At 67.2% G+C, this 22,383-nt stretch overlaps 2 protein-coding genes across 5 annotated transcripts in view; one reads left to right on the top strand and one right to left on the bottom strand.

The window, feature by feature from the left end:
* The window catches only part of CACNA1H (calcium voltage-gated channel subunit alpha1 H), a 61,479-nt gene extending 47,916 nt beyond the window's left edge, over positions 1-13,563 (top strand). For 3 of the 4 annotated variants that reach the window (XM_078440342.2, XM_078440343.2, XM_078440340.2), the window contains 19 exons: positions 1,361-1,771; positions 2,327-2,427; positions 2,603-2,726; positions 2,809-2,877; positions 2,972-3,156; positions 3,372-3,498; positions 3,743-3,868; positions 4,091-4,180; positions 4,407-4,599; positions 5,100-5,117; positions 6,507-6,658; positions 7,451-7,560; positions 7,740-7,873; positions 8,095-8,169; positions 9,186-9,260; positions 10,348-10,469; positions 10,569-10,971; positions 11,061-11,233; positions 11,790-13,563. In XM_078440342.2, coding sequence (XP_078296468.2) covers positions 1,361-1,771; positions 2,327-2,427; positions 2,603-2,726; positions 2,809-2,877; positions 2,972-3,156; positions 3,372-3,498; positions 3,743-3,868; positions 4,091-4,180; positions 4,407-4,599; positions 5,100-5,117; positions 6,507-6,658; positions 7,451-7,560; positions 7,740-7,873; positions 8,095-8,169; positions 9,186-9,260; positions 10,348-10,469; positions 10,569-10,971; positions 11,061-11,233; positions 11,790-12,791 — 3,690 coding nt within the window. In that variant the 3' untranslated portion in view covers positions 12,792-13,563. The remainder of the gene's footprint in view (positions 1-1,360; positions 1,772-2,326; positions 2,428-2,602; positions 2,727-2,808; positions 2,878-2,971; positions 3,157-3,371; positions 3,499-3,742; positions 3,869-4,090; positions 4,181-4,406; positions 4,600-5,099; positions 5,118-6,506; positions 6,659-7,450; positions 7,561-7,739; positions 7,874-8,094; positions 8,170-9,185; positions 9,261-10,347; positions 10,470-10,568; positions 10,972-11,060; positions 11,234-11,789) is intronic. The other variant, XM_078440341.2, reaches the window with a different exon arrangement.
* A 6,179-nt stretch (positions 13,564-19,742) lies between these two features.
* Positions 19,743-21,871, bottom strand: LOC132674540 (serine protease 29-like). Its single transcript, XM_078440348.2, has 6 exons — positions 21,836-21,871; positions 21,686-21,746; positions 21,294-21,474; positions 20,887-21,152; positions 20,238-20,404; positions 19,743-20,159 (listed from the first exon to the last, which is right to left on the bottom strand). Exons 2-6 carry the CDS (start codon positions 21,744-21,746, stop codon positions 19,995-19,997), a joined length of 840 nt encoding a protein of 279 aa, XP_078296474.1. The 5' UTR covers positions 21,836-21,871; the 3' UTR covers positions 19,743-19,994.
* Positions 21,872-22,383: the final 512 nt, after the last annotated feature.

Below are 22,383 nucleotides of genomic sequence, written 5' to 3'. Positions count from 1 at the left end.
GCCACAGTCCCACCCCGTGGGTCCCCATCCCCGAGTGGAGGAGACAGGCGCTCCGTTTTCCCGTACGTGGAGCCAGAGCGGCAGCTCTTGCAGACGGAGCGGGAGCGGAGCATACGTGGGAGCGCGTGGCGATCCCTTCCTCCCCGGCAGTTCATCTTCCCGACCGAAGTGAAACATAAAAGCCGGTAGAGCACAGGACATACTTCGGGAGGGCAAAGGAAAGAGATAGCAAGGAGGGGACACACGATAGAAGCCGGGGGGTAGGGGGGACACATGATAGAAGCTGGGCGGGGGCTCCCCATGCAAACCCAGGAAACGCCGCCCCAGCAGACACAGTCCACCCTGCTTCCAGAAGGCAGGGGAGGGGCGGGTAGGGGGGGCAGAGTGGGAGAAGCTAGCCGCCGAGGGGAAGCCAGGGGTGGGCGGGGCGTGTACACGCAGGAAAGTCGAGGCAGAGCAGGAAGATGGGACGTAGTGTGGCCATCACCGAGAAGCACTCAGCCGAGCAGCAGCATAGCGGCCTGATTCATCCAGCCTGGATGCTGGGGACCGAGGGAGGGGGACAGGCAGCGTCGTGCTGGCCCCAGGAGGTAGAAGTGAGTAACAGCGGAGAGGGCAAGGAGGCAGAGGCAAAACCCTTGTCTCTTCTGAGACAGCAGCCCAACAGTTGTACAAGTCCAACGGTGGCCAGTTAGGAGCTGATTTGGGGGCCCACCCAGCAGCTCTACCAGTGTCTGAGGATGTCTGGCCTAGTGCTGGTGCCAGGCTTGTTGATAAGCACCCCTACCTGCTCTCCAGGCCAGAACGGTCAAAGTTGCCCAGTCCCAATCCCAACCCGGCCCCGGCCTCAGCCCGGGTCAGCCCAAGCTCAGCCCAAGCTCCAGCCCCAGCTCAGCCCCAACTCAGCCCCAATTCAGCCCCAGCCTCAGCCCCAACCCCAACCCAGCCCCATCCCAGCCCCAACCCAGCCTCAGCCCCAACCGGGCCCTGGCACAAGCTCCGGCCTCAGCCCCAGCCCCAGCCTCAGCCCAGCTCAGCCCAAGCTCCAGCCCCAACTCAGTCCCAGCCCCAGCCCCAGCCCCAGCCCAACTCAGCACTCCCAACACTCACTGGCTGTCTCAGGCTCTTCGTTGACCGGCTTTGTGCCACAGGCAGACCACTGAAAACGCAGTCTGCTCGCTGGTAGGGTTGTGTGCGCGTTACAGGAGGTGATCCACAGACAGATGCCGCCTACAGCGTTAGTAGTAATGCAGCTGGTCAGGAAAAGCCCCTGTGGCCAGGTGCCCAGGGCCTGGGATGTCTCGGCGGGGGGCTGGCCCTGCTCACTCCTCACCCCCCCCCCCCCCACACACACACACAGTCCAGCCTCCGAAGCTCGCCCTGTGCCCACTGGGGCCCCAACAGCGCCTGGAGCAGCCGGCGCTCCAGCTGGAACAGCCTGGGCCGCGCACCCAGCCTCAAGCGCCGGAGCCAGTGCGGGGAGCGGGAGTCGCTGCTGTCCGGGGAGGGCAAGGGGAGCACGGACGAGGAGGCGGAGGACGGCAGGCCGGGGGCGGGGGCCTCGCCGGGGACGCGCACCGTCCCGCTGCGCCGCGCCGAGTCCCTGGACCACCGCAGCACGCTGGACCTGCGGCCCCCGCGGCCAGCCGCGCTGCTGCCCAGCAAGTTCCACGACTGCAACGGGCAGGTGCTCGCCCTGCCCAGTGAGTTCTTTCTGCGCATCGACAGCCACAAGGAGGACTCGGCCGAGTATGACGACGACGTGGAGAATGTGAGCGGGGCCGTCCTCCACACCTCCCTCCTGTTTGGGTTTGTTCTCCAAAGCAGAGTCTGAGGCGGGGACCCAGGGCACGTCACTCGTGGGGTCTCCTGGTGCCCCAAGACAAGTGGGTGGGGAGAGCAGGACAGGCTGAGCAGCCCTTGATGCCGTCCCGGGACATGGCCTCAGCTCATCCACCGGAGCCCTGGAGCAGATTGGCCCCGGGCTCGACCCTGCGCCCACCTGAGGGGTGGTTCTGAGCCCTGAGCAGGTCAGCCCCTGGCAGGCAGCTCCTCAGATGCAGAGGGCAGGGCCACCTTCTCAGTGAGGCCCTTTTTCAGGGTGGTTCTGCAGGATGGGGGCCAGCTGGGGGAGGGGTCCCCTGGACTCCCAGCGGGGGTCTCTGTCAGTGGGTGGGGAGGACCAGGCTGGAACTGCTGGGACCCCAGAGACAGAAGGATGGGGCTGGGCCTAAGGAGGAGGCGGGCCCTGAGTGTGGGAGGGCCCGCGGTGGGGGGCGGGGGCCGGCTGGGAGGGGCCCTGAGGACCTGCGTCCTCTGCCCCCAGAGCTGCTGCCTGCGCCTGCGCAAGGTGCTGGAGCCCTACAAGCCCGCGTGGTGTCGGAGGCGGGAGCCCTGGGCCCTGTACCTCTTCTCCCCGCAGAACAGGTGAGGGGCACGCGGCGAGGGGCTGACTCCGCCCCCTGGGTTCCTGCGCTCCCTCTACGCAGTGAGCGTCCCTGGGCCTCGGGGTCTCTTGCGCCCGGAGCTGTTTTCTCTGGGGCTGTAGCAGCCATGCTGTCCCTGGAGCGGGTCACGCTGCCTCACGTGCCCAACCGCCCAGGTTCCGGGTCTCCTGCCAGAAGATCATCGCTCACAAGATGTTCGATCACATCGTCCTGGTGTTCATCTTCCTCAACTGCATCACCATCGCCCTGGAAAGGCCTGACATCGACCCCAGCAGCACCGTGAGGCGCCCTTCTGGCCCGGGGGGGGGGGTGGGGGCACGGCTGAGTGCCGCCGGCCCCTCTCACCAGCCTGTCCTTGCAGGAGCGTGTCTTCCTCAGCGTCTCCAACTACATCTTCACGGCGATTTTTGTGGCTGAGATGATGGTGAAGGTACCAGCGGGCCCAGCAGTGTCCAGTTTCTGTACTTGTCCCAGCCCCCAATTGAATGTGCCCCCCACCTGGGCTCCTCCTCTGCGCCTCCCAGGTGGTGGCCCTGGGCCTGGTCTCCGGCGATCACGCCTACCTGCAGAGCAGCTGGAACGTGCTGGACGGGCTGCTGGTCCTGGTGTCCCTGGTCGACATCGTGGTAGCCATGGCCTCCGCCGGTGGCGCCAAGATCCTGGGCATCCTGCGAGTGCTGCGCCTGCTAAGGACGCTGCGGCCTCTGAGGTGGGCGGGGCCTCGGCCGAGCCAGGGAGGGGTGGGGCCTGGAGTCAAGGAGGAGGCAGGGAGAGGAGGAGTGGGGGAAGGGGCGGGGCCTTTGCCGGGTGGGGGTGGGGTTGTGGAGGGGCGGGTCCTGGAGTCAGGGAAGCGGGAAGGAGGGGGGGCATGGGGGATGGGGGTTGGGGGCTGGGTTCAAGGATGGGCCCCTGCTCTGCGTCCAGGGTCATCAGCCGTGCTCCAGGCCTCAAGCTGGTGGTGGAGACTCTGATATCGTCACTCAGGCCCATCGGGAACATCGTTCTCATCTGCTGTGCCTTCTTCATCATCTTCGGCATCCTGGGGGTGCAGGTGCGCACCCTGCTTGCCCGTGGGTGTCCCGGCTGTGGGATAGTGGTCTGTGGTCAGCAGCAGCCCGGCAGCCCTGGGAGGGCTGTGAGGGGCGGGTCTGGTGGGCTCGTGGGTCCGCCCCCGTGAGTTCCGACCCGGTGGGAAGAGCAGGCAAAGCCGTCAGAGTCAGGGTCTTAGGGAAGTCCCGGCCGCCTTGGGAGCCAGGAGGGCGGGGCCCTCCGGATGACCCCGACGCCCTGGTCAGCTCTTCAAGGGGAAGTTTTATTACTGCGAAGGCGCCGATACCAGGAACATCTCCACCAAGGCCGAGTGCCAGGCGGCGCGCTACCGCTGGGTCCGGCGAAAGTACAACTTCGACAACCTAGGCCAGGTGGGCGGGGCGGGGCTCTGGTGGGGGATGGGCAGGGCAGGGATGGGGTGCAGGCAGCGGGTGCAGGCTGCCCTCCTCCTTCTGGGAAAAACGGAAACCCCGGACGGCAGTCACGGTCAGGTCTGTCTGCGCCGGAGACCATCAGCGGGGGGTCGTGTGGTCCCTCGGGTGTCTCGGGGTGAAGGCAGGGCTGTGGTGACCACCCTTGCTCCGGCCCCGCAGGCGCTGATGTCCCTGTTCGTGCTCTCCTCCAAGGACGGCTGGGTGAACATTATGTATGACGGGCTGGACGCCGTGGGCATAGATCAGCAGGTGCGGGGGGCGGCAGGCCTGGCCTCCCGGGACCCACTTCTCCGTGTCTTCTGGGTTGTCTCGGGCAACATGACCCCAAGAGGCTGCCTTTGGCCTCGGAACTCGCGGCCGTGTGGGGCCAGAGCTCTCCCAGGCAGCCCCGTCTCGGATCCTGCCGTGCGTGGGCCGTCCTGGGGACAGGTGCCCTCTGGAGGACGGGGACCCACGTGTCACTTGTGTGCCACAGCCGGTGCCCAACCACAACCCGTGGATGCTGCTCTACTTCATCTCCTTCCTGCTCATCGTCAGCTTCTTCGTGCTCAACATGTTCGTGGGCGTCGTGGTGGAGAACTTCCACAAGTGCCGGCAGCACCAGGAGGCCGAGGAGGCGCGGCGGCGCGAGGAGAAGCGGCAGCGGCGCCTGGAGAGGAAACGCAGGAGTAAGGCGCTCCGGGTGGCGGTGGGTGGGCCCCTTCCACCCGCGGGAGCCCCGTGCCCGTGGGACTGCGGAACGGCTCCGGCCGGGTCTCCCTCCCACGCGGGCCCCAGCAGCTTCTCCGCGGTGGGACCGGAGTGCCCCGCCTCGTCCTGGGCCTGCGTGGGGGCCGGACCCCCCCCCCCCCCCCCACCAAGGAGGGGCCAGGACAGGGGAGGGCGCCGGGGACAGGTGGCGCGGGGGTCTTCTCCCAAGGGGCACAGGACACGAACGAGACCCCCGGTTTCCAGCGCCCGTTGCCACAGGGGCAGGTCCGTTTCCCGAGGGAAGAGCGAGCGAAGCCGTCAGTCAGACAGGGTCTTAGGGGAGTCCCAGCCAGCTGGGGAGCAAGGAGGGCTTCTTGCAGGAGGGGGCCTGCTGGGTGTCCCCACCTGCCCCGCCCCGTGTGGAGTGTCCATGCCCCACCCCCCGAGGCCAGCTCAGACCATCTCCTTGTCTTTCCAGGCACCTTCCCCAGCCCAGGTATCTGCCCCCCGCCCTGCATGTCTTAGCGCCTCCCGCTTCGGCCAGCCAGTGCACGGGGCTACGGGCTGGCCTGGGCTCCGTTGCTCTGTTGCTGCCATGGGGACGGGTGGACATGGCAGGCTGGTGCCGGGCCTGCTGGGGTCCATCGCGGGGTGGGCCCAGGATGGCTGGGGGGTGGGCGCCAGGCATCGGCGGGAGGGAAGATCCGCTGGCTCACCTGCCTGGTGTCCGTGTTGCGGTCTCCAAGCTCGGGTTCGTCCCTCCACCTGGCTGCCTGCATGGCTGGAGCTCTGCTGTGTCCTGGGGCACCTGCCAATCTGTGGCCGCTCCCCGTCCCCGGCACTGGCCTGCCCCGCCCGGCTGTTTGCATTTTTTGGCTTTGTGAGCTAAGCCAAGCTCTCTAGTGATTGCACGCCAGCCCAGGGAGCATGAGGGTCCCGGGGGGGGGTCGGCTCCCAGCAGCCCCTGCTCTCCCAGGCCCTGGGCCATCTGGCTCGGGCCGCCATAGCTCTTGCCACCCTGGCCATGCCTGTGCAGGGTGCTGTGGCCCAGGAGTGTGTCTGTGTGCGGTGGGGGCAGCTGTGCTTTCACTTGGTGCTCAGCCGACACCAATAAGCTCTAACGGGGTGACTGCAGGCAGCATTTAGTGCAGGCAGAACCGTTGGAGGACGCATGACCCCCGCCCCAGGTCGTGGCCATCAACCTCAGATGGACCAGAGGTCCGGCAGAGCCCAGACAGCAGGCGGTGGCCACTGGCCCCTTGGAGGACGAGGAGGGAGGGACTCTGGGCCTGGCGACCGGGGCCAGCTCATGCCCGGAACGAGAGAGAGAGAGAGCGCAGGGGGTAGGCCAGCCTGCCCTGTGGCGGCTGGGGTCGGGGATGGACTGACCCTGCCGCCCGGGAAGGCCCTTGTCTGCTCAGGCTTCCTGGTCAGGGCGTTTGCACTGGTGTTTGTCAGCCCAGGAGGGCCGACGACGAAGCCCAGCTTGGGAGCCCCCGGCAGGGTGGGGACTGAGCGGGGCCCCAGGGCAGGGCCCAGGTGGGGTCTCGGCTGCCAGGCCCACTCCTAGGCCCTGCCCTGGGGTTGGGGCCCCCTGATCAGATGGGCGACATGCTCCTGAGACCCAGTCCCCCAGGCCTCCCCTCCCGTGGTTCCAGCCGGCAGCAGGAGCCGGACGCGCAGGGAGCCACTGCTTGCCCCAGATGGTGCCCCCTCTCTGGGGAGAAACTCTCCCCCGAGGCTCGCGCAAACCCCCGTGTCTGAGCCCAAGGCCCTTCCCCAGCAGCTCGCACACCGCGGCTTCCGAGCAGACGAACGGGGCCATCTTGGTGCCGCGGGGCGCAGGCAGCCCCCTGCCCCAGCTCACGGCACCCTCTCCCTGCAGAGGCCCAGCGCCGGCCCTACTATGCGGACTACTCGCCCACCCGCCGGTCCATCCACTCGCTGTGCACCAGCCACTACCTTGACCTCTTCGTCACCTTCATCATCGGGGTCAATGTCATCACCATGTCCGTGGAACACTACAACCAGCCCAAGGTGGGGCTCAGTGCCTGGGGACTCCCGCCCCCCCCGCCCCCCACCGCCGTCCGCAGGACCAGTGGCGAGGACGCAAGCCCTGGGAGGGCCGTTGGTGGGGTCTGACGCTCAGCGGGGTGGGCCTGGTCAGAGCCAGGGGCGGGGGTCCCACGTCTGCAGACTTTCCCAAGCCCTCGCTGGGGTCGGTGGGGTACGTGAAGCTACGGTTTGAGCAAGGCGTCCTTGTTTTCCTTTTTTTAGAACTGGTTGAACCTCCCTGGGCCGTGTGCCCTGGGGGGCCCTCCCCCTCTACCTCCATGGTGCCATCTGCAAATGAGGAGGGCCCTCCCCCCCAGTAGTGCTGTCTGTGGGAACATCCAGCTGCCCAGGCATCAGCTGGGCAGGGGACGGGCAGGGGGAAGGCAGTCGGCTTTTTATTTCACCCTGATCTGGTCTGCGTCCCCATTTCATCAAAGAAAGGACAGCTGTCTTTCTCCTGCAGAGGAAGGGACGAGAACAACAGAGCCTCCCACCCTGAACCTACGTGGCTTTCCTTGAAGCCACGCCGGGTGTGGCATGGCCACGTCCTGGGATGTGGGTAGGGGTCCACTTGAGGCTGGGCCAGCGGTCTGGGCTTGGGAGGGACCGGTGCCCTCGGCCCAGAGGCTGTCCACGCCGCCAGACCAGGCGCTGCCCTGCATACAAGGGCTTGTTGGCCAGGCCCGAGGGACGAGGGTCTGCTGGGGCGGAGGGGGGTGGGGCTGGCACACAGGCACCTCGGGCGGGCCCTGCAGCCTGACGCTCTCTTCACAGTCCCTGGACGAGGCCCTGAAGTATTGCAACTACGTGTTCACCATCGTCTTTGTCTTTGAGGCCGTGCTGAAGCTGGTGGCTTTTGGGTTCCGGAGGTTCTTCAAGGACAGGTGTGTGGGGCGGGGCCCCGGAGCCTGGAGGACCCTTGGGGCACGGGCGGGTGAGAGCCACAGCCCTGCGCCCCGTGGTCCCGGCCCGAGGCCCGACGACGCGGTCCTGCCGCGTCGCGGTACGGGACGCAGCCGGGGCGCCGGAAGGGGGCCCTGAGCCCGCCCGCCTCCTGCCCCAGGTGGAACCAGCTGGACCTGGCCATAGTGCTGCTGTCCATCATGGGCATCACGCTGGAGGAGATCGAGATGAACGCGGCCCTGCCCATCAACCCCACCATCATCCGCATCATGCGTGTGCTCCGTATCGCCCGCGGTAGGCCGCCCCCGCCTGTCCCGCCCGGGGACCCCTGCCCGTGGCCTCCGCGGCCCGGGCCCAGCGTCCTTCCTCGGCTCGCCCTGCGGCGTCCCCCTGGGCTCGGTCTGGGGGCCGGGGAGCGTAAGGGATGGGGGTGGGCCCGGGGTCTCCGGCAGCAGGGGAGGGTCAGACTGGCCCAGGCCCCACGCCCCCCACTGATGCTCGGCTCCTGGCCCTAGTGCTGAAGCTGCTCAAGATGGCCACAGGCATGCGGGCCCTGCTGGACACGGTGGTTCAAGCCCTGCCCCAGGTAGGTCAGCAGCTCCCCGACCCGGGGCCCGGGTCCGCTTCACGGCCCCGAGGTGGGCATGACAGCCGCCCCCAAGACCACGAGACGCGGGGGGGGGGGGGGGGGCCTCACTCGACGCGATTCATTCGCTAACATGGTCAGCGGTCTTGCAAAAGCCCCGGTAACTGCCCCACGTGTGCAGGGAACGCCTCTGCTGTGCTGGCAGAGAGGAGGGCTGTGTCTCTCTGGGCCTCGGTTCCTCTGGGAAAGGCTGGAGGCCAGGGCGCACCTCCCCCAGTCCGATTCTGGATGCGGTGGGCAGAGGATGTGGACCAGAAGGACTTGTCTGAGTTCAGAGGACCGCATCCAGGGCGTCCGTCCACCCCCGTGTCCTTCTGTCCATGTCCAGCTCTCCCAGCCAGCTGTCCGTCTGCTAGCCCAGCACGTTCCTATCCAGCCGCTCGCTCACCCCCACAGCCCCTCCTCTCCAGCCATCTGCACACCACACACCCCCTCCCACCTTCGGCCAGCCCCCTCCTGTCCCCTCTGCGGCCCCTGAGGCCCGTGCCAGCAGGAGTGATGGGGGGCAGGGGTGGAGGAGTCAGGGGGATGGGTGCTAGAGAAGGAGCGGCACGGGTCACAGGACGCCAGGGCGCCCTGCCGAATGCGGCATGTGCCAGGGCTGGGCAGGGGGCAGGACGCCCTAGGTCTGCATAGCTAGTCCCCAGTGGGGTCCCTGAGGCTGGAGGTGGCCTGGGGCTCTGAGGAGCAGAGGAGCAGGGGGCGGTGGGGCCCGGGGTGCAGGGTGGGTGTGAGGAACTGAACGGAGGAGGGACCGAGGTGGGGGTGCTGGCAGAGGGGCCCCCGGGGGCCACAGAGCTCCAGGGCCTGAAGGGACGGGTGGAGAACGGGGCTCGAAGGCAGCCTCGGGAGCCTGGCCAGGAGCGTGGGTGAGGGCGGCGAGGTGGGGCGCCGAGAGCCCAGCGGGTGGGGGCTGAGGCTGCCCCTGACCTCACTCTGCTTCTCTCTTCGTGTAGGTAGGGAACCTCGGCCTACTTTTCATGCTCCTGTTTTTTATCTATGCTGCCCTGGGGGTGGAGCTGTTTGGGAGGCTCGGTGAGTGTGCGCAGCCTCGCCCACGCGCATGCGGTCCCCGGGCACCGGGTGCCCGCCCGGCAGACACCGGCCACCCGCCTCCTGCCCCATCTGTGTCCTCACCCGGCCGCCGCCCCCATCAGCCCTCGCTGCCCAAGACCCGCCCGTGCATCGGCCTCACACAGGGGCATCCGCGCATTCGCAGGAGCGTGGTGCCAGACCCCTGACACGCATGCACACACGGACGTGCACGGATACACACGTGTTCACGCCTAGCCAGGAGGACGGGGCCATACGTGAGCGTGAGGAAGTGTGCGCGTGCAGATACGCACTCGCAGGCACATGCACCCGTCTCCCCGCTTCTTGTGGTCCCTGGGATACAAACGCTGCCCCGTGTCCTTTTTAATGGTCACCGGGGATTCTTTCCACCCCCCAGGCCCGAGGCTCTGGCATGGCCAGGGAGCAGGTGGGGACTTTCCAGGACAGCCCAGTCCCTTGGGATCTCCTCAAAAACACCCGATGTCACTGAGTGCTTAGTGGCTTCCGGCAGCTGCCAGCGTGGACTTGTCTATAAGGCGGCGGAGGTGGCCGTCACAGCTCAGGGTCTGCCCAGAGGGGATCCTGGGACTCGGCAGCTGGTGCCCCAGACCCCAGCCCCCTATTCGGGGTGCTTCCTGTGCCCTGCGACAAGGCAGCCGTGTCCGTCCTGGCCCTGGGGCCCGAGGGCATGCTGACCTGAGAGGCAGGCCTGGGGAGCAGGGGTGCCCTCTGCTGGGGCTCAGCCAGAACCGGCTGCCACGGAGGGCTTGGCCTGTGTACCCGCAGACCGTGTCCACCTGGAAAGTCTCACATGTCGGGGTGGGGCTCCAGGCAGCCCTGTTCCCCTCCCCCGGCCTTGAAAGGACACGGCCCCCACAGAGGCCAGCACCCACCTGCCAGGGCCCCCGAGCTGCGCGCGGGTCCTTTTCCCCAAGAGAGCGCGATCTGCTCCCTGGGGGAGGGCAGGGCTCTCGGTTGGGTCCGGCGTGGCCCTGTGTGGCCTCGGGGCCCAGGGTACACACCGCCCTGCAGAGCCCTCGGGCTGACCGAGCGAGGGTCTCCCCGGCAGAGTGCAGTGACGACAACCCCTGCGAGGGCCTGAGCCGGCATGCCACCTTCTCCAACTTCGGCATGGCTTTCCTCACGCTGTTCCGCGTGTCCACGGGGGACAACTGGAACGGGATCATGAAGGTAGCACCTGAGCCGTTGCGTGGGGTGGGGCACCCAGGGGATGGGGGGGAGGGGGGCGGGGGGCGGGGCGCCCTGCAGTCGCCTGCTCTGCCTCCGCAGGACACGCTGCGGGAGTGCGCCCGCGAGGACAAGCACTGCCTCACGTACCTGCCAGCCATCTCCCCCATCTACTTCGTCACCTTCGTGCTGGTGGCGCAGTTCGTGCTGGTCAACGTGGTGGTGGCCGTGCTCATGAAGCACTTGGAGGAGAGCAACAAGGAGGCCCGCGAGGACGCCGAGCTCGACGCCGAGCTGGAGCTGGAGGTGGCGCGAGGCCCCCCCGCCCGCCCCAGGCCCGCGGCCCCACAGAGCCCGGACGCCCCCGGCCTCTTGGTCGTGCGCAAGGTGTCTGTGTCCCGGATGCTGTCCCTGCCCAACGACAGCTACATGTTCCGGCCCGTGGCGCCCGCCTCCGCCCCACACCCTCGCCCGCTGCCGGAAGCGGATGCGGAAACCTGCTCAGGTAAGGCCCCTGGAGGCGGCCGGTGGGACGGGGCGGCCGGGCCTCCGCCAGGTGGCCGAGGCTGCAGCGTTCTCACCTTCCTGCCCCAGGGCCTGCCCCGGGTCTGTCCACCTCTGCACACTCCCTGCCCACGGAGCCCTGCACCTCCCTCCGGGTCTCTTCGGCCGCACCGTCCCCAGCCAGGGACAGCGACGCCCTCGGTGCCCTGTCCCCTCGGGGCGCAACCCGCTCCCCCAGCCTCAGCCGACTGCTCCGCAGACAGGTAGGAGAAGCCCTCCGAGTCCCGCGGCCCAGGCCTGGGGGCCCCACCGTGGTTCCCTCCCGTTTGAAAGATGAGTAGCGGGGACACCAGGGGAGGGGGGCACGTCCCTGCAGTCTGGGACGACGTACAGAGCCCAGGAACCGCGTCTCCTCGGGCACTAGTCTCAGTCCCGTGCAGCGCAGCACCCCTGAGCCTCGCCCATACCCTGAGAGCACTCTCCACCTGCCGCGGCCTCAGATCCTCTCTCTGCCACGTGCCCTGTGCTTGGGCTTCCGGGCCCTGCTGGCGCTGTGCAGGGTGGGGGCTCTGTGCCCAGCGGGGCCTCCCGGGCCACAGCAGGCTCTGCCTACGGGAGTTCAGGTCCTTAGTCCTCTGTCCTCGCTGTGCCCCCAGCACGAGCGGTGCGTTCGGCATAGGTGGGGCCGGGGGACGGCGTGTCCGCTCGCCCTGGGGAGTCTCGGTCCTACTCTGCGGGTGGGGTGGGGGTTCCCGCGCCCCTGGCTGCTGCCTGGGTCCTGCCCGGCCTCCTTGGTCACTTGACCCTGTATCTTTGCAGGAGGCCGTGCGCACCAGCTCCCTGGAAGGGCAGATGGCCGGCCCCAGGGATGGTGGCCCAGGCTGGGCGGAGCCTGGCGGGAAGACCCCCGTGAGGCACGCGTCCCTGGGGACCTCCGTACGGTCCCCACCCCGTTCCCCAAGGCCCGCCAGCGTCCGCGCCCGTAAGCACACTTTTGGGCAGCGCTGCGTCTCCGGTAGGCCGCCGGCCCCAGGAGGGGAGGAGGCCGAGGTCCCGGACCCTGCTGACGAGGAGGTCAGCCACATCACCAGCTCGGCGCAGAGCCCCTCGGCCTCCCCCGATGCCCCGGGAGCGGGCGGTGAGCCGGACCTGCACGGGTTCTGCGGCATCGACGCTCAGGGCTTCCGGGGGCAGCCGGGCCAGGCGGATGAGCAGAGGCGGCCCTCGGCGGAGCAGGGAGGAGGGGACGGCCGCTCAGAGGTCCGGGAGGTGAAGGCCCGGGTCCTGGAGGCAGAGCCCCCCTCAGGGGCCCGCAGGAAGAAGAAGATGAGCCCCCCCTGCATCTCCGTAGACCCCCCCGCAGAGGACGAGGGCACCGCGCGGCCCCCGGCGGCAGAGGGCAGTGGCACTCTGAGACGGCGAACCCCGTCCTGTGAGGCCACGCCACACAGGGACTCCCTGGAGCCCGTGGAGGGGGCGGGGGCGGACGCGGCCGCCAAGGGGGAGCGGCGCGCACAGGCGGTCTGCCGCGCAGAGCACCTGACCGTCCCCAGCTTCGCCTTTGAGCCGCTGGACGTGGGGGGCCCTGGCGGAGACCTGTTTGCGGACAGCGGCCACAGCGTGGCCCCTGAACCCAGAGCTTCCCTTTCGGGGGCCACAGTGCCTCCTGAACCCCACAAAACAGAGCCTCCCGTGCTCTCCAGCGACCCCCCAGAGAAGGGACGGGGGCTGCACCTCAAAGTTCTCCAGAGCCCCCCAAAGAAAGCGGGGTCCCCCCCGGCCACCCCCATCCCGGGTGACCACGTAGACAAGCCCGTGTAGCTGAGGGCACGGTGCCACACAGGTTTTAGCACTGGGGTTGGGGCGCACCCGGCAGGGTGGTGGCCCCGGGCAGGGCTGTGCGTGGACCCCAGCTCGGGCCCTGCCGAGGCAGAGGAGCCCAGGAGGCCGTCCGCCCAGGGAGAGGGAGGCAGACGCCGGGTCTGGACGAAGCAGAACAGGGGGTAGCCGTCGGCCTGGGAGCCTCCGGCCGGTGCGCTCGGGTTTGGGTTTTCCCAGCTCCGCCAAGGCGGTCTGAGGCCTGGTCAGCGGTCCCCTCGCGACCGCTGCATCCCTGGGACAAAGACCAGAAAACGACCAAAAAGAGGAAGTCGGAGGCTGCCCAGCAGAGCCCCGTCCTCACACCCACTTACTTTTCTAGGGAACACGTGCTCGGGGCCACCTGTGCTCCGGTTGGTGGCAGCTCGGTCCCCGAGGCCACCACGGCCACGCTTCACTGTTGCTCACGGTCTGAGTCCTCACCTGTTTGTCCCCCCTCCTCGTCCCCCTCTGTCCGCCTCCGCTCCTGGGCCCGCTGCCCAGCATCTGTGTTGGGGCGATCGAGGCACGCTCGCGTCCACAGGGAGTGGGGTCCGTGCAATAAGCCGGCGTCTCTGCTGGCGGCCCCGCCCGGGCTGGGAGGTTGCAGCAAAGCCCCTGCGGTTCGCGGACGTTTCTTTGACAAATTCAGGTTAAACGTTGCAATAATCTGATACAGGAAATTTGGCTGCTTAATGGAAGGGGGAAGGGGGAAGGGGGTGGGGGGCAAAGCAAAGGGGAATAAATATTAACTTATTTAAGAAACGCGTTGGGTTATCGCCTTCGGGACCCTCACCGCTGCCAGGAGCGCGGCGGGCCCATTGCCTCACCGAGAGTGGGGCTGGGTGATGCTCCCGGGCCGGCCTCGGAGTCTCCACGGAGGCTTGGCCCGGCCCCCCTCTGGTTCTGGAAGAAAGAAAGAGCCAGGCTCACGAGAGGGGAACCAAGTTCACACGTGGGCATTCACACTCTGGGGAAACTTGGCCAGTTTTTGCCAGGGCTCCCAGCAGGGCTGGGTGCTGGGGGGCAAGTTGCTGAGGCTGCGCCGTCTGCCCACTCGGTCCTCTTCCTGCCCCGAAGACTCTGGCCCTGACCTTTCACCTCCCCAGTGCCCCGCTGGCCTCCCAGGGCTCCTTCCCAGCATGAGAGCGGGTATAGACGGGCCGGGACAGGATAGGACTTGGGATGGCTCCAGAGTCTTGTGGGTGACAGCTGTGACCACGCTGGTGGCTGAGGGTAGTGCAGACCAGCCCCGGGGCCAGGTCCAGGCCCTTCCTGCCATACGGCAAAGCAGGACCCCACTGTGGCCCCCCGGCCACGGCTGCCTCCAGGGTAGTCTGTGTGGTGGGAGGCTCCTCCTGGCTGAGGACAGAGCTTATGTGCTGTGACCCAGGGGGACAACACCCGGTCTGGGGCCACAGTCCAACCTAAGCTCTCTGACACTGACCCCAGTGGGCAGAGGACACACAGTGAAGGGCCTCAGGCTCAGCCACTCCTTGCTTCACCCCAGTCTCTTGGGGGCTCACAGCCTCCCCGGGGCCAGGGCCATGATGTGTGTGCACTGCAGGGTTGGGGGTGCCCTGAGCCCATGTGCCCGGCCAGGGTGGGGCAGGGAGGGCCCATTCACCTGCTGTGCAGGTGGGAGGAGGGAGGAGGGAGGAGTTGAGGGGCAGGCTCCGTGGCAGGCCCCACCTGCTCCTTCTGGGCACCTGCAGCTATGGCTGTCCCCACCATTTGTGCCCCGTGGATGCTGCCCCCTGGACTAAGTGGCCGGCTCTGGGCCACACAGGCCACAGCAGGACCAGGGCAGCCCCGGGTGGCCTGTCTGTAAACCCACGTTTGTTTTTCCTCGTCACCCGGACAGGGGTGGGGATGGGTGTCCCCCACCTCCAGGAAGCCCTCCCCGGTTCCCGGGGGGCACACTGGCTCGTCTCCTCTGTCCTCCAGGAGTCGGGTCTTCGGGGCCATCCCGGAGGGTCCCAGCTCGAGGCCCAGAGTGAGCCAGGAGACAGGCCCTCGTGACAGGCGTCTGTGCCTGCCCACGCTGCCCACGTCCCTGCCTCCGTGCCCGCTCGGGGTCCCGTGGTCTTCACCGCAGATCAGATGGGCACAGCCCCCAGCTGCCCAGCTCAGAGCAGGCGCTTCCTAACCGTTCGCCGTGTGGCCAGGGCCTGATGACAGAGCCGATTAGGGGCCCTGGGAGGGGGCTGGACTTGTCTGCACCCGGCCCCGGCTTGAGACAGAAACTCTGAGGGCCATCTGTGCCCGCCCCCCCCAATGTCTCTGGACACTGTGCCGTTTCTGCCCCCTATTTGACAGGAGAGCAAACTGAGGCACAGGGAGGGGGGTCCTGTCCCTAGGTGCCTTCCTTCTCTGGCCCCGGGGATGCTCTCCCAGCCTGCTGGGGTCTCTGGTTGCCCAGGGGACATGGGTCATGTGGGCCCACGTGGTGGCCTCTGCAGGGGGACCCCTCCTCCTTGCCCCCACGCCCACACTAGCCGCTGACTCAGCTCTGGCTGCCCTCGGCCCTGACCTTTCCTGGTCTCGGCTGTGTGGGTTTGATTTCCAGGCACACGGGAACCCCCCACCCCTGCCCCGCCCGAGGTGCACTTCATCTCTGATCTGCAGCTCTGGGCATGAAGGAGCCTAGTCCCGTCTTTCCACCCTCACCCTGGCCCCTCGGAGCCTTTCCTTGCGAGACGGGCCTCCATCCACACCTCATCCGGCCCGAGGCCTACCCAGGCCTCAGAAAGTTCTAGAACTCATCACCCCAACAACGGACAGTGACAACCCCTGGGTGGGATGAGGGAAGGAGGAAGGAGGACAGATTTCTTGGTTTTTTCTGTTTTTTATCTTAGCACGTCAATATCAGCCAAGAGTTTCCAGGGGGCGTGTACTACACTTGTCATAAAAATAACTTCCGGGTTAAGAAGAAGGTGTGGCCTCCCTGCCCCCCTGTGACCCCCTGCCGCCCCCACACGCCCTGCCTCACGGGCCACCGCTGACCCTCCCCCCCCCACGCAGGGTGACTCTGGAGGACCCCCGGTCTGCAAGGTGAGGGGCACCCGGCTGCAGGTGGGCGTGGTCAGCTGGGGCCATGGCTGGGCTCAGGCCGACTGGCCAGGCATCTACACCCGGGTCACCCACTACCTGGACTGAGTCCACCGGTATGTCCCCGAAGAGCCCTGAGCCGTCCCCGGAGCTGCCAGCCCTCTGCTGCCCCCGATCGCTGCTTCGTCCCCGCGCCCTGCCCGGAGAGCAGGCCATGGGCGCTAATCCTCTTACGGTGCCTGCAGAATACATGTGGTTGTCGCCGTGGCTCCGGTTGTGGGGGGGTCACTGAGGGAGAGGGAAGGGGGCGCAGGGCACGGCCGGGTGCAGCTGCGGTCACCGTGGGGTCCCCAGCCCCCAACCACCGTGCCCTGCCCAGGCCCTTGTACCCAGGGCCGCTTCTCAGCTCACTCGCTTGTCTCTTTGGTGAGTGACAACATGCACTTGGGGACAGAGAAAGCAACCAGGACCGTTGAAAAGACATTTCTTGGGACCCCCAGGCACTGAGACGGGGTTGAGGTGGAGGTTGAGGGGACGTCCCGCACCCCCGTCCCCTCCTCCCCCCGTGAGACACCCCCCGAGCCTCGCGTTTCCCTGCACGCCCTCACCTCTCACGGCCGCGCTCACCCTTGCTGTCCAGGCTGCTACGGGGGGCGTGGGGTGTCCCCATCCAGGGTCTGAGGGCCGGGCGGCTGTGGCCCTTCCTGTGTGCACACCCGAGCTGGACAGGCCACGTGGGCCACCTCCCACCCGCAGCAACGGGGAGAGTGGTCGGCCGACCCCACCCCGCAGACCACCGTGCTGGTCGGGGGTGGCACCTCGTTAAGGTTTTAATTCGCATCTCCGTGAGTTGTGACGAGAGGGGTCCCTTGGGCGACTGGAGCCCTCGGCCTCGGCACAGGGAGCGGAACGGCGGTCCACCTGCAACACCGGACAGGGTCCAAGGGCCCCACTGCTGGGTGTTCCAGTTGCGACCCGTCCCGTCTTCCCTCTGGGCACCTGGGGGTCGCACCCCGCCCCCCCGTCACCGCTCACGCCAGCACGCAGACTGGCTTCTAGGTGGAGCGGCCTTGCCGTTCAGACGCTGCTCAGCACAGACGCCCCCACGGAGATGGCTCCCTGGGCCCCCGGCCGTTCCTGCCATCCTCAGCCCCCCTGCCCCCTGCCCCCCCGCCCCCCTCCCCCCGCGGGCCCTGCCCCGCGGCCGCGCCGGGAACACAGTCACTCAAGCAGACTCCTCCTGTCCTCTCCCAACTGAGCAATTCTAGTCGCAGACTGTTTACTCGTTTCCGGGTCTTTCTGTGAGGTAGACAGCGCTAACCTTTGCCTTTGAGTCTGTGGTCTCCTGGCTGTTCAGACACAGCCATGTGCCCGAACACACAGAGAATGACATCACCACCGTCCTTCGGGGAGTCTTCTGGGCTCTCTGGGCCAGAAGGAGCTTTCTAGATCAACATTCACCTCTCTCCTTCCGGTTGTCAGACACAAACACATGCATTTAATCTAAAGTCTCTGTCCTTAGCGGTGAGATTCTGGAATGGTCCACCAGGTTCCTTCTACAGCCCACCCTGACTCCTGCAGCTTGCAGAGGGTGGGGGACAGAGAGGTGCAGGGGGTGGGGGTACTAGGGGCAGAGGGAGCTGTGGGGGGTCCAGCCCTCCCACCGTGCTGGTAGGGCCCTTCCCAGAGGGCCACTGTGTCCGCCGGGCGACAGGAGACCCCAGCGGGCCGGGAGGGTATCCCCAGGGCCAGGGGAGGGAGGCACCTAGAGCCAGGACACCCCTCCCTGCGCCTCACTTTGCTCTCGGGTCAAATGGGGGCAGAAGCGGCACGGCGCCACAGAGACATCAGGGGCCTCCAAGGCTGGTGTCCAGGTTCTCTCTCGACAGACCCAGGTGTCCAGGGAAGCTGAGGGCTCTGCGGGGAGCCACGTGAGGGGTTACGGGTGGGGAGAGGGGTCCCCACTGGTGGAGCCAGCACAGGTGACGGCCCCAAAGTCATGCCTGGGGGGACCTGGGGGTGGTGCCTGGGTGTCTCCAGACCCGCCCCTGCACTGGGTGACATCAGGCCTCCTGGGCCTGACCCTGCCGCCCACCCCAACCAGGCTGATGGGCAGGTCACCCCTTCCCGAGGCTCACCATCTGGCGGGTGGCCATGATGGCCTCAGCAAAGGCCCCAGCACACAGCTGGTGTCACTGTCCTCATTCATCAGGACAGATGACGAACATGCCTTTTGAACCAAGAGCTGGCAGCAGACACAAGTCTGTGCCCCGAGAAGCCTCATCCTGCCAGATCATCAGGCAAACCCCCTCATGCCTCAGTTTCCCCACACCTAAAGGGTTCACTGACCTAGAGGGTCTCAGAGGGACCCTCCCACCTGGTCTGCGATTTGGAGCTGGGCCGGGAGCCGGGGCCGGGTGCAAACAAGTCCAGCCCCTTCCCAGTGCCCCTAATCGGCTCTGTCATCAGGCCCTGGCCACACGGTTAGGAAGCGCCTGCTCTGAGCTGGGCAGCTGGGGCTGTGCCCATCTGATCTGCGGTGAAGACCACGGGACCCTGAGACGGGCGCGGGGGCAGGGACGTGGGCAACGTGGGCTGGCACAGACGCCTGTCACGAGGGCCTGACTCTCCTGGCTCATTCTGAGCCTCGAGCTGGGACCCTCCGGGGCGGCCCCGAAGACCCGACTCCTGGAGGACAGAGGAGACGAGCCAGTGTGCCCCCCGAGAACCGGGGAGGGCTTCCTGGAGGTGGGGGACACCCATCCCCACCCCTGTCCGGGTGACGAGGAAAAACAAACGTGGGTTTACAGACAGGCCACCCGGGGCCGCCCTGGTCCTGCTGTGGCCTGTGCGGCCCAGAGCCGGCCACTTAGTCCAGGGGGCAGCATCCACGGGGCACAAATGGTGGGGACAGCCATAGCTGCAGGTGCCCAGAAGGAGCAGGGGGGGCCTGCCACGGAGCCTGCCCCTCAGCTCCTCCCTCCTCCCTCCTCCCCCCTGCACAGCAGGTGAATGGGCCCTTGCCCCACCCCAGGCCCGGCACATGGGCTCAGGGCACCCCCAACCCTGCAGTGCACACACATCATGGCCCTGGGGCACCGTAGCCTCCTGCTTCACCCGGCTGTGCCTCGGGGGAGACCCAGCGTGTGGTGGGGGGAGGGTAGGGGGTATCTGCATATCCTGGGAGACTCCCCCAGTGTGGCCGGGCCGCCCGCTCTGGGGCAGCCCAGGAAAGCACACCCATGTTTTGGCCTCCTCCTGCCCCCCTTGAATCCTATGGCATCGTCACCCCTTTGCTCCCCGGGGTCTGAGCGTCAGCTCTATCGAGACAACTCCCGGCTTCCTTTCTCAGCCTCCAGCCCCTCACCCGGCTGCTTACGGGGCATTTCTCCCCGGCTGCTGCCCAGCACCTGGAGCTCATACCCAACCAGGGCCTCCCGACCTGGAGCTCATACCCAACTCCCCCTGGGGAGCCAGCGAAGACCCTCACCTGAAGGTACCCAGATGGGCAAGCACATCCCTAAAGGGGAGGACAAATTGGCATCATATCCAGGTCACTTTTGTGTGGCAACTGGTTAATTCCCAGAAGAGACCTTGCCTTACGAGAGAAGTGGGATGGACAGATGGATGGTTGGAAGGATGGGGGATGGAAGGAGGAATGGATGCAAGGTTGGAACCACGTGGTGGCCTCCGGTGCAGGACAGAGCTGGGGGCTGTGGCCGCAGAGTGGAGCCAACCCTGAGATCCTCACTCTCCCTTGCCAAGCCTGGTAGGACACCAGCCCCAGCGCGGCCCCCTGTACCTCGGGGCTGGCCGACACGCTCCCACGGAGAGCCCACTCCACAGAGACTGACCGCACTCTGGTCATTCCTCAAGCTCTTTAATTTGACAGACAGCACAGCGAGGCACCCTGGGCCCCAGGGACTTCCCGCCCGCCCCCTGGCATCTTCGTACTCCTTCCCCCAGCAGTCAGGGAAGTCCCGGACACTGAGGAGGCCAGAAGGAAGGCGGAGCCCAGGCCAGGGACGGGGGCGCAGAGGCTGAAGCAGCAGGCTCTGGGGGGAGGAAGGCGTCGCTCCTCCGGGCCCAGCCGGGCGGACGGCCAGCGGGCCCTGGTCAGAGGCCCCTCCCTATTTGCTGCATGATCCAAGGCACGTACGTCTCGACGCGAGTGTAGACCCCGGGACAGTTGCTCAGGGCACAGCTCTGGTCCCAGCTGACCACTCCCACCAAGTGCCAAGCACCCATTGTCTTGCACACCAGAGGGCCTCCGGAGTCGCCCTGAGGAAGGAGAGAGAGAGCACTGAGCCCCGGCTGGCCTCCAGCGCGGGGTGGGGGCCGGGATGGGCTGGGGCTCACCTGGCAGGAGTCCCGGCCCTCGGTCCCCGCACACAGCATGTCGTCCTGGATGATCTTCCTGCCCGCCAAGCGGTGGCTGGTGGCGTTGTGGTACTGCTGGTCACAGACGGCGTTCTCCACCACGCTCACCGCCACCTGCTGCAGACGGTAGGGCGGAGGCAGCACCTCTGGGGGAGAGACGTGACCGGAGGCTGGAGCGTGGCCCCCGCTGTCGGCCGCGAGCCTGCGTTCCCGCCCGGATCGCTCCCGTGGGGACCCCAGGGTGCAGGGTTCCCATCTCCCTCTAAATCCCTAAGACCCGGAAGGTGGATTCTGCCTTTAGTTGGAAGGACCGGAAAGAAAATGGGGGGGGGGGGTGAGGGTTTCTGCCCGTCCCCCAATATCTTCCTATAAGTTGGAAAAAAACTAAGAATATCAATTTCCTCGTCACAGTGTTGGGTCCCGAGCTCAGTTGTGCTTCAGGGACCCTCCAGCCTCTGGGGTCGGATCTCCCGATTGGGGCGCACACGGGGTGGGTGGAGGAGGGTGTCGGAAGGCGATTCCTTTCCAGAACCTGGAGCCGCCCACCCGCCAGGACTTCTCCGTGTGGCCAGGTCTGGAAATGCCTCGCGCGGCCCCGAACCCCTCCCAACCCCCACCCCGTACACACGATGCATCATGATGTTGCCCCAGCCGGTCACCCAGCACTCGTCCTCTGGGGTGACCTCAAGCGGGGCCGACGGGAGCCTGACAGGCCTGATGTTAGCCGTGTATTTCACAGAGTCTGACAGCTGGAGCAGGGCCACGTCCGCACCCAGATGGACGTAGATGTAGTCGGGGTGGATGATGACGCGGGTCACATTCAGCAGCGTCCTCCCCCCGTAGAGGTACACGTCCCCGGCATGGATGCGGTAGGCTGCTGGGTCGGCGTCCTTCCTGGGGTCGCAAAGAAGCCACGGAGGCGGGTCCTTCGAGGGCAGCCCCCTCCGCCCCGCGGGGAGGTCAAACCCGGCCTGGAGCCCGGATTCCCACACCTCCTGATTCACCCAGAGCTGGACGGCAGCGAGCGGGACTCACCGGACGAGGCAGTGGGCGGCGGTCAGCACCCACTGGGGGTGGATGAGGGAGCCCCCGCAGATGTGCACCCAGGAGGCCCAGTTATAATCGTAGACTTTCAGGCTGACCTGCCATGGCCACTTCCCCTGGGGGGCACTGTGGCCCCCGACGATGCCCACCAGCTCGTTTTCAGGGAGGGAGGCTAGGAAGCAACATGAGGGAGGAGGGAGGCCAGGCAGCAACATGAGGGGGGAGGGAGGCCGGGCCTCGGGGCCCGGGGCCGAGCCCCGTCCCCACCTAGGCCTCCCCCCAGGGCACGGACAGGCAGCCCCAAGGCCCCCCAGTGACTGGAACTGGAGACAAGGTTACAAGAGCCTCTGGGAAGGGAGGACCCGCGTGGGATCAGGACTCACCTGGGCTCCCCACGACGCAGGTCCCCGAGAAGAAGGGGGTCAGAAGCAACAGCCACAGCATCTGTGAAGAGAGAGGGCACGGAGGTACAGCTCAGGGCTGGAGGGGGCCAGGGGCCTCTGCAGATGTGCGAGAGGGGACAGTGCCCCTACCTTGCCAGGCTCCACGGGTCTCTGCTCTGGGGGCCCCCGAGGTCCTTTATCTTTTGGCCACAGGAAGTGGGCGGGCGACTTGGGCAGTGCTCCATTTGGGGGGGGGGGTGGAGGTTGGGGAAGAAAGGCAGCCGGGTGTCAGGCTGAGCCCGGGGGCGGCTGCCACCTGGATACGCCGTCTCCGGCCCAAGCCCCACCTGAGACTCGGCCGCCCTCAGCCACGCGGACTGGCCCCCACCAGTGTCTCCAAAAGAGGAAGATCCCCGCACGCCCCAAGGCAGGCTCCTGCCTCCCCGGAGGCCGGGGAGGCACCCCTCCTCACCCCCAGCTCGGAGCACGGGTCCCCAGGCCTCAGGCATGTGGTGACGCAGTGGGCAGACCTTCTCCCCCAGGGTGGGCGGACTCCCAGGGTCCAGGACGCCCCCGCCCCGGCCAACGTTCCTACTTCGGGCGCTTCCAGAAGGAGGGAGACCTTTGCTCCTCTGAGAAGGCCGCCGAGCATCAGCAGAGTGTGTTCAGGGGGGTGGGGAGCCGGTTCCCCATCACAC

Source organism: Panthera onca, chromosome E3 (genome assembly GCF_046562875.1).
Source record: "Panthera onca isolate mPanOnc1 chromosome E3, mPanOnc1 haplotype 2, whole genome shotgun sequence".
Classification (NCBI taxonomy): domain Eukaryota; kingdom Metazoa; phylum Chordata; class Mammalia; order Carnivora; family Felidae; genus Panthera; species Panthera onca.
This window is presented reverse-complemented; position numbering and strand designations above follow the sequence as displayed.